This window comes from Vigna unguiculata, chromosome 3 (assembly GCF_037176805.1).
Source record: "Vigna unguiculata cultivar grain cowpea cultivar isolate G323 ecotype 2 chromosome 3, ASM3717680v1, whole genome shotgun sequence".
Classification (NCBI taxonomy): Eukaryota; Viridiplantae; Streptophyta; class Magnoliopsida; order Fabales; family Fabaceae; genus Vigna; species Vigna unguiculata.
The window spans coordinates 60,436,434-60,447,511 of NC_140794.1; the positions used below are offsets into that span (position 1 = coordinate 60,436,434).

The window sequence follows — 11,078 nt, forward strand, 5'->3', positions numbered from 1 at the left end:
TGAACAAAAGATAACACTGAATTCTCTGACCTAAGGTCTCCACACTTCATGGCTACACACTTCTTGGCTAGAACAAGTCCAAAAGGTACCACATGCAATTTGTTTATCTAGTGAATTTGTAACAGGTGAATCCATAATTATGACCAAGTTACCCAACAGCTAAACAGTATAAGCAAAACTCTATTGATGCTATTTAGTAAAAACTAGAGTTGTTGAATCACAAAAGGAAAAATAAAACATATCAGACAAGGTATTATGTGTGCTAAACCCATTTTAAGCATCAGTGACACAATCTGAAACTTCCAAATATAGATTACTACCTAGCATCAAGACTTCCATTTGTTAGTTGTCCATCCTTTAATCCAACGCCATCACCATCAATCTCTAACAGTACTGTATCAATTAGAGCCTGCAAGCCCCAAAAAGAAAACACTTAGTCGTGCTACTATCACGATTTCATCTCATCCATTTGGAACGTGGAGATAGAGAAGAAAGGAAAGAAAGCAACTGGAGTAATAGGAACAACTGAACTCTCTAAATAGAGCTTAAAAATTTATAAGACAACTCCAAACATCAAACAGTGTTCATAATTTCATATCAATAATGATGAGCAAACATCAAAGATCTTTCGAATCTCAACAGGTTTATTTCAGGCATCTCCTTGGTTTCTCCAAAAAATGGTTTTCCAGGGTATTTCATTGCATTTATTTTTTCTTTTTAGACAAACATATTTTTTATCCCTGCGAATATTGTTAAATATGATTTTAGTAAAAAGATTTTTTTTTTTTTGGTTTGGCCCTCACAAATTTATTTATATTTTAAATATCCAAATCTTATTTAGTGATCACATAAAATGCATCTACACGAGCCATGTAAATGACCATTATGAGGTGACATGTATAGACATATATAATCATCACTACGTATTAAAAGGGACCAATTTCCAAAAATTAAATGGATGAGGTTCAAAACTAACCAAAAATATTTGAGGTCTAAAACCAGATTTAGCCTATTCACACGAATAAAAACATATTTCACCCTTCACTTCGGGTCCTATTATGGAGTATAACTATCTGTGACAATAGCTTTAGTAGACGTTTCTTGTATATTCCAATCCTCCGCGGCATATCTTTTACTTTACATTTGTACATCTCTAACTTGCATTACTAAAATTTCTTACCTAAAAATAAAATCCATGTCTTTTGGCCCCAATGTAACAATTTAGAAAAGATAGAAATTGTTTGCTAGGAACTTGGATATTATGGAGTGCCTGAGTCTCACATGGAGAAGTATGGGTGCAAAGTGCAATATTTATTTCAGTTTTCGGTTCTTACCCCTCAGTGGCTAGCTTTTGAGGGTGGATCCACAAGTGTTTGAATGCTCATCAACTGGTAGCAAGACTACCTGTTGGTGCCTCGAAAAGGGGTACTTACTTGAGTGAGACTTGGGCACTCCCACAATACCCAAGTTCCTATGATAGGCCCAATAGACAAAATACCATATAAAGATAAATGGGGCAACAGAAAAAAAAAAAAGTTATCAGACTCATCTTTTATACAAATTGTACTATATAATGCTTCTATGTTGACAACCAAAATTCAAGGAAACACAACAATTTGAACAAACATTTTATAAAGGGAGCATTTGTCACATAATTCCACATAAAATTTGATACACATAATGCACAAAATCATGTCAAATTGAAAAAAGCAGTATCCAAAATCACAATGTATAATGTCATAATTTTTTTAAAAAACACAGGACATTCTTTGCAGATTTGTACATAAATCGGAATTACGTGGTGTTAAGGCTCAAACCTGAAGTTCCTTTTCACTAGTTTTAAGTCTTTCTGTGTAATCTTTCACTTGCAGAAAACATTTATGAAGCTGAAGATCAATTGCCCAAGCCCAATGTTAGCAGTAGTGCATGAATTTGGCAATAGTATAGAGACTGCAAGTATTTGATGTAAAATTATGACAACTAGATACTACCTTTATCAACTGCATCTGACGATATGAAGTGTTTTTCTTTGCACTGATCAGTGCATCCTCCAGTTTCTGCAGTAAATATTTTCCAGGTCAGAATATCACACAGATTTTTTGTTCAGAGTAAGGACAATCAAAAGAGTATAGCAAACAGATACCTTAGATTGCTTTTGCAATTCCTTAACATGAACCCTTTTCTCTTCCAATCCCTCTTCCATTTGAGAAACCTGAAAAGCCAAAAATTCCACTTTCCAAGTCATCAACACAGCAGAAATAAAAATAACACAAAGGGCTGGAGGACTTGTTATCCGGAATTGGAAGACTTAAGCAACTGATATGCCAACTCGGTATTTAGTAAACATTGGAATTCAGAGAAGTCTTCGTAAGCATTTGTATGCACATCCCAAAAATGCAATTATTCAGTACAAGAAAACATTTGTCACACAATCATAAAAGTGCTTGCTAGCATAGACTTGACCATTTAACAAGTTGTAATCATTCATTCATGTTTGCTCTAAAGAGATTACAAACCTCTTTTTTAAGTTGATCAAGCTGCTTAGTTGAGCTCTCTATTTGAGCTTCTACCTGAAATCCACACAAACAAAAAAAAAATGCATCACAATCAGCTTCAATTTATTGTATGCCAATATGCAACCTGGACAAGAAATTCAGAACTTCTCAAATTTCAGAAATTTAAAGGAATTTGGATTACCTGATCATCGCGAGCACCAGTTGATTCTGATGAAAGATCCATGCTATGTTGATTTGTAACATTCAAGCTGCAGGAAAAGCACTAATAAGTCCAGTAGATGATGAATGAAACATAAGTAAACTAAAGAAAAATGGTTGGAAATAAACATATGTCAAGTAAAATGGACCGAAATCTTACTCATTGTTTCTCCTTGACTGATCTTTTCTATCCTCATCAAAACTTCTATCAGGGTCACTTGTCCTATCCGTTTTCCTGTCTGCGTTAAAATCCAAGTTGTGGTCTCTATCCTCATCTCCACCATCCCCCCTGCTATGTTCTTGCTCATTTTCAACTCTATCATCCTCTCTACTCCAGTCATTATCTAACATAGGATCTCTATCTTCATCATAGTCATGCATATGCTCAAATCTTCTATCCCTGTCCTGGTCTCGGTCTCGGTCTCGAGACCTATCACGATCTCGACTCCAATCATTGCTCCGATTCCTGTATCCATCCCTACCACTATTATCATGATCATAATCTCGGTCTCGATCTCTCCCACGATCCCAATCTCCATTCCTCTCATCATTGTGATAATAATACCGTTCTCTGCCAAAGTTTGACCTGCCCCCACGAGACCTCACCCCATTAACTTTAACCACACGCCCGTCTATGGTCTGATTCGAACAACAGAGAGTCAAACGCCTAAAACTCAAGCTAAGCACAACAATGATAATTCATAACCAGATATTAATGGCCCTAAAACATGTAAAAGAGGATAAATGATTAAATTACATACTCTGCCATTCATGTCGTTGATGGCGTCGATTGCTGACCTAGGATTCGTGAAAGTAACAAAACAATAGCACTTCCCCCTACCGCGTTGGTCGTTGATAATCTGAAAAAAAGAAAAAAGGAAAAAACTTGGCGATTGAAACAGAACCCCGATAGGTGGAATTGATTATTTGTGAAAGGAATTACATAAATAAGGTGGTTATAAAGAAAGTTGGTTAAAACCCTAAAAGATATTGAGTTAAAAAAATGGACCTTCACATCGAGAATGGCACCATACAGATTGAAGACAGTGCGAATGGTTTCGTCGGTGATGTCGTAAGGGAGACCCCCAACATATATAGAGCTATCGTCGTCCATCGTCATTTTTCCTTTTCTGCAGTGTGTCGATCTTAGCTTACCTTACATTACTTACTTGTCTTTGCATGCCATCAATGTTCTTCTTCTTCCTTTGCGTCAACCTTCAAACTTCACTTATTCTTCCTTCCTCACTGCCACTATCTCCTCATCCTTATTCAGTCAATCAGACATTCTACTTCACTCAATTCTATTTCATACGCTAATTAATTAATATCGTTAAATGTCCTATGAAATCATATTCTAAACACTAACTAAATCGAGTTCTTCGGAATTTTTTTTCGACATGTGTCATTTATTTAATCCAATTAAATTCAAAGCTTAAGTGTTTATTTTGTTAAAATTTCAAATTTGTATAGTTTAACTTTTCGTTTCAATAAAATGTTTTCTTTTACTATTTTTATTAGAATTTAATTACTAGTTTAAAAATGCACTTAATATGTAACATGTGAAGCTACAAAATTTAGACAACACAAAAAATAACAACCTATTAACGAGATCAATAAAATTTTCATCATCAACTTTTTATCCAAGAATGTTTCTATGTTAAAAAAAACTGATGTTAAATTAAATAGCATTTAATATTAACTAAATGATTATGAAACAATCATTAATCTTCATCATTTATTCACAAGTCTATAATTTCAACTTTAGATTTAATTTATTAAAATAATCTCATATAATTTAATTAAATAATCTAAATGATGAATTAAGGAATCGATCTTAAATAATTTATAAGTGACTCCATTTATTCAAGTACTTATAGATAAAAAAATTGCAGATCATGTTAATATTGTATTTTTAAAATTAAAAAAAGATAGGTCTGTAAATTGAATTACTTATTGATCATCCATTTAACTTTCAATACATAATTCTATAATTGTTAAAATATATTAGTTTGACGGGTTAACTCTTCTTGTAAATAGGTATTTTTCACTTAATTCAAATAACTTTATTTTCCGTTTTAATTCCTTTCTTTTATTTATTTATTTCACTGTGTAACCTTCTTCAATACCATGGAAACAAAACACAGTTATTTATCAGTCTACTTTAGGTCAACTCTTTTACTTGCCTTTGACTGAGTTAATGGTCCTTTATTTTAAATTTTTAATTCTAGATATTTTGTATTGTTATTGTACTGGTGGACTGTGTATTTATTTTCCTTGTTTCGCGTCGTCGTGCATCCCTTCCTCAGTAAGGATGATCTGCAGCATATGGGCTTTACGGCCCATTTTTTCTGTAATGAAGGAATTTTTTTTGTTAAATATGTTTTTGTCCTTTAATTTTAACTTTAAATGAATTTTAGAATTAGTTTATTTTGATATTTTAGATTAATTTATTCATTTATCTTTCAAAATACGTGAATTTAGTCTTTTTAATCAAATTTTGTTAGGTTTATTTAATGTTTCGTACGTAATATTTCAGGATTATATTTGAGTTGTTTATATTGTTTGACACAATTTTCTTTAATGTTAAGTCAAATACTATTAAGAAACGTGCTTGAAATGTCAAATAAACTTAATAAAATTTGATTAAAATGACTAAATTCACATATTTCAAAAGATGAAGGATTAAATTCATCCAAAGTTTTGAAATAGACTAATTCCAAAATTTACTGAAAGTTAAGGGATCAAAAACAAATTTAACCCTTTTTTTTTACCCTCTTTAAGTTCCTCAAAGGAATGGATATAAAAAATACTTGCATAGATATTTGCAGACAAGATCTCTTGTGGATAGCTAGTACTCATGCATATTTATTATGTAGTGGGTAGTGGATATTTTAATACCCCATTTTTAAATGGGTCGGATGCAGTATCATATTACTCGTACTTGTGAGTATCCGATATTCATAAAAAAATAAAAATAAAATTTAATTTATATTTTATTAGGTTAAATTTAATTAATATTAAAAGTTAATTTATATTTAATTTAATTTAGGCTTAATTATGTTTTGAGTTCCTAATAGATTTGAAAATTTTCAATTGAGACCCTAATAAATTTTTGTGATTTATTGAGTCCTCCCTACTTTAAAACTTTTCAAAATTGAGTCTTTACAGTTAAATTTTTTTGTTAACTTTGTAATGTGTTAGTTATCTTCTTACATGTAGTCACGTAATATTTTGTTACAAGAGATCGTGATAACAAGATATTTCCCATATAAGGGTTGTATCTAATGAAAATTATTTTTAAACCTAATTAAAATTATAAATTTAAACAAAAACATTTAAATTATAAAAATATTAAATATATAACTATAAAATTATGCAATATAAAATTATAAAATTACAAAAAATCAAAATAAAAAATTTACTTTTGATAATTTTGTGTTTTCATAATTTCACAATTTCAATGATTTTATAATTTTATAGTTTTATAGTGATATAATTATATAATTTTATAATTGTATATATTATAATTTCATAATTATGAAATTATATATTTTTATAATTTTCTATTTGTTTATTTTATAATTTTTTATTTTGTTTTATTTTCTCATTTCTAAATTTATAATTTTAATTAAATTTAAAAATAATTTTCGTTAAATACCATATCTATTTAGGAAATATCTCATCATCACAGTCTCTTGTAACAAAATATTATTATGTGACAATAGCTAAGGAGGTGGCCGTGCAAGATAATTACTACATAACAAAGTTAACGGCAACCAATGTTTACCACATGGACTCAATAACTCAACTGAAAGGTCTTAACATTCTAATGACTCAATAGACCACAAAAATTTATTAGGAATTCAATTGAAAGTTCCCAAATTTGTCAGCGACTCAAAACGTAATTAAACCTTTAATTTATATTATATTATATTATATTATATTTTATATATATATATATATATATATTAATTTTATTTAAATTGTATCTAAAAAATTTATAAGATATATATTTTTTAAATATTTGTGAGTATACAAAAATCTACGGGTACCCATGAGTTTTAAAAAAGTCCATAAATATTTTTTAAATGAATATTCGACAAGTAAACGAATGGGTAATAAATGTATTTTTTGTTGGTGGGATAACAAGTAGGTACTATCCATACCCAATCCAACTTGTTATAAGATATATATATTTTAAATATTTGTGAGTATACAAAAATCTACGGGTACCCATGAGTTTTAAAAAGGTCCATAAATATTTTTTAAATGAATATTCGACAAGTAAACGAATGAGTAATAGATATATTTTTTGTTGGTGGGATAACAAGTAGGTACTATCCATACCCAATCCAACTTGTTATCATCTCTATTCCTACCTTTCATAGACGGTGTACAATATCCAATTAATCCTCAATTTATTGTGCATCATTTTCAATTTTTCTCTTCTATCCCGTTATTCGCTCTTGTGCCTTACTTCCTTAATACTTCCTATGTTTATGGTTCGTTATCGAAGGTTTTTGCAATACTTTGTATTATGTGATCATTTGTGGATCGTAAAATTTGGAAATGATTTTCAGATGAATACAATTTAAAAATATTTTTTTAAGTAGCTTTCTGATTGTATGATATAGAATAAACTTCCAAATTCAGAAGTCGGTATTTTTTTAGAAAAAGATTGAATTGTATAATATGAAATCACTTATTAAACAAAAAGTTTTTTTTTTCCTTTTATATATGATTGTGGAGGCACCATTAAAATATTTATTTGAATACGTTGTGAACTACTCCACCTTCTAATGGTCAAATTTATGGGAGTGTTATTCCTTCAAAGTTTAAAACATTTACAACAAATGACTCATGTTATAATATTTCTAAATACAACAAATACTTAAGAGGTTTGGACCACTTTTAATCTTGACCTACCCTATTCAGTGAAAAGATAGTTGATTTAGAAGATCAATATGCAATAAAAACATTTAGTGAATGAAATTTTGCACTTACAAATATTCTCATTACAAATTCTGAATTACGTTTTTGATGACTTAATTGATTTTGTTTATTATAATATTGTTGAAAACTTGAGCAATGTTTTTAATTTTAGTGAAAGAGTTATTTTACTTCCTACTTTACAAGTAAAATATAATGATATAGATGAATAATGAAACAAAAAAGAAAAATGAGTTTAAATTCTTTGTACTAAGGGAAATTCAGAGTTCGATATGAAAGGTTCTTCTCTTAAAACGCTTTATTCGATCAACTCTTTAGGATTACCTCAACATCAATTGTAGTTGAAGGTAGAAGTTATTGTAATTATGTTGCATAATGTTGATCAATCAAATGATCTTTGTAATAGGACCAAACTGCATGTAAGGAGACTGAAATTCCATATTATTCAATATCAAGTTTTAATTGGAAGTAAAATTGACATTGTGGTTCTAGTTTGAGAATAACTTTAGTTTCAACTAATCAACTATTACTCTCAAAAGGATATAATTTTCCTTGATTCAACTTTCAATGATGACGAGCAAAATGGATTCTTTGAATACTTTTTCTTAATGTTTATTATACAATTTATTGTATTAAATTATTTTTTATTTTTTATATTTTAAAGTTTATTCACTATATTTCTTAAATAATTTTTATCTCATATTATTATTAATTATATTAGTTCAATTATTTATTTTATAATTTCATATTATTTAAATTTATTTAATTATTTTTTCCTTTGCACGACATGGATATCAAACTAGCTGTAATTTTAATATATATTTTTACAAAAATGGGTCACTTTGGTTGATTTATTATGAAAACGGATCAATTTACTAATTAATAATATCGCAGGAACAATTTAATAATGATTTGACTTCAACTTATTGTTTTTAACTTTTATATAATTTATAAAGTTTTATATAAAATTTTATTAAAATTTTGATATTTGAAAACTTAATATTCTAAATTTATTATTACATTTTATTATAAAATTTACAATAATAAATTTGATTAAAAATATTTTAAATAAAATTTTATTAAAATTTAGATATTTTAAAACTTAATATGCTAAATTTTATTATTACATTTTATTATAAAATTTACAATAATAAAATTTTATTTAAAATATTTTAATCAAATTATTAAAAATTTATTTATTTTAAAAATATATAAAACTTTAGAAATTATATAAAAGTTAAAAAAAATCAAATCGTTAATAAATTGTCCTGCAATTAATTAATTAGTAAATTGATCTATTTTTGTAATAAATGGTTCAAAATGAACAATTTATTGTAAAAGAACAATTAATATTAAAGTCAATATGCAGAGATAAATACGACCTAAAAAATTTGACTAAAAAATATTAAAATATAGATAATGATATTTTAATCAACTTTTTTTTTTGTTGGAAAATCACGCACGAAAAATAATAATCTCTTCAAGCGGAAGCACACCCACCAATAAGAGCAGAACAAATATAAATAAAAACACACAGGAAATTTAATATGGTTCGACACCTCAAGGCTTACATCCACAAACATTCAACAAGAAGTATTATAAACTAAGTGCAATTTTTTTGGCAAAAATTGTAAACCTTCATACAATTTTTTATGGACCAAAACTGCAAACCCTTCATAGTACAATTTTTGTGGACCAAAATGACAAACCCTTCATAGTGCAATTTTTCTGGCAAAAATTGCAAACCTTCCAATGACACACAATTACCCAAACCCTTCATACACCCAAGAGACCTATTGAGTTGTGGTCACAACTCCAAAACCAACTCTTTACTTTTATAATACTTTTCTGCTGCCTTCTTCTTCACATTACTCAATGTGAGACTCTGGTGAATACTCACTTGAGAACCAACATATCCTCCCTTCACCAAAATTCTCACATGCTATGGAACAAACATTTGACACACCACCAACACATATGCTTGAACCACTCTTGTTACTATTGATCCAACACATATGCTTGAACCATTCTTGTCACTGGTGATCTGCAAGGACTCTTTGACGATGACAATGACAATTTTTCCCATCAACGATCCTCACAGTCTTGTACATCAGACTCGTTGTCGACAACTTTCACATATTTGTCACTAACAATTCACTGATACTCAAAGGGAATTCATCATAACGCCACCTTGGTCAAGCCACAACACTACCACAACACAACGACGCAACATCCACTATTGACGAAGCATCTCATTTGCCATGCAAAACACCACCATTGGAGATCTCGAGCTACACCCTCACCATGTTGATCCAACATTACCAACCATCGCAGTCCACCGTACGCAACAACCAAAACATATTTGTAAGCCGTAGAGCACTTCCTCCACACACATGTCGCAAATCGTAGATCTAGGAGCATCTCGCCACATATGAACTCCACTCTCTTCAAAGGACGTTGATTTTGGTCAGTATACCAAACTGCTCCTCTTCCTCCCTTGATTAGAAACCTTGGTCAGAACCTCAGCTCTGATACCACTGTTGAGAAATCACGCACTAAATATAATAATCTTTTCAAGCAGAAGCACACACTACTAGAAATAAGATTTTTAGCGACTGTAATTAGCAACCGAAAAAATTAGGTCGCTATTTGCGACCGAAATAGCTACCGAACGATATTTGTTGCAAATTTGCCACTGAAATAGCAACCGATTATCTATCAAGTGACAACAATATGGTTAGCAACTAAAATAGTGACTGAACTTTTCAGTAGCAAAAATGTAGTTGCTAAATCGGTTGTTATTTATTCAATTTGGAAGCAATATTTTTAGCAACCAAATTAGCGACCAATATGGGTCTTGTATTAGCGACTGAATATTTGGTGGTCGCTAAATGTATGTAATATGTTAATTAGCGACCGAAATACTTTGGTCGCTAAATGTAATGTATTTAGTGACCGAATTAGCGACCAAATAAATATTTTACTAGCAACCGAAAAACTGGTGGTCGCAAAATATGTATGATGAGGTAATTAGCGACCAAACAATTTCGGTTGCTAAATATAATATTTTTGGTGACCGAATTAGCCACCAAAAATTTTTAGTCGCTAAATATGTTTCAAATTTTAATTACTAACTAAAATATAACTAAATAAATGTGTAATGATATTAATTTGTGTAACAACTAAAACAATGATCGATAATATAATTAAAAAAATATCTACCATGATGACTATATAATTTGAAATAAAAGTTTTGTTTCTAAATTATATAGAATGCTAAAATCTTTGTTTTATTAAAATAAATTATAATTTGAGAAGTTTCCAATTTGTTCAATATGGACTTAAGTTTTAGAATGTTGATTATTGTTATTGTCATGATTATTACATTTTGATGGTGAAAATATCAAATAGTCA

At 29.4% G+C, this 11,078-nt stretch overlaps 1 protein-coding gene across 3 annotated transcripts; it reads right to left on the minus strand.

Annotated features, from left to right (window-relative positions):
* Positions 1–4,020, minus strand: LOC114179118 (RNA-binding (RRM/RBD/RNP motifs) family protein). 3 transcript variants are annotated; one of them, XR_003603431.2, is made up of 10 exons: positions 3,724–4,020; positions 3,476–3,574; positions 2,875–3,353; positions 2,698–2,764; positions 2,517–2,570; positions 2,144–2,212; positions 1,992–2,057; positions 1,818–1,886; positions 1,335–1,471; positions 1–409 (listed from the first exon to the last, which is right to left on the minus strand). XR_003603431.2 is itself a non-coding variant. In XM_028065339.2 (9 exons), exons 1-9 carry the CDS (start codon positions 3,832–3,834, stop codon positions 317–319), a joined length of 1,107 nt encoding a protein of 368 aa, XP_027921140.1. In that variant the 5' UTR covers positions 3,835–4,020; the 3' UTR covers positions 1–316. The 3 variants fall into 3 exon arrangements, 2 of the variants coding, with proteins under 2 accessions (XP_027921140.1, XP_027921141.1); XM_028065339.2 differs by lacking the exon at positions 1,335–1,471; XM_028065340.2 differs by lacking the exons at positions 1,335–1,471; positions 1,818–1,886.
* Positions 4,021–11,078: the final 7,058 nt, after the last annotated feature.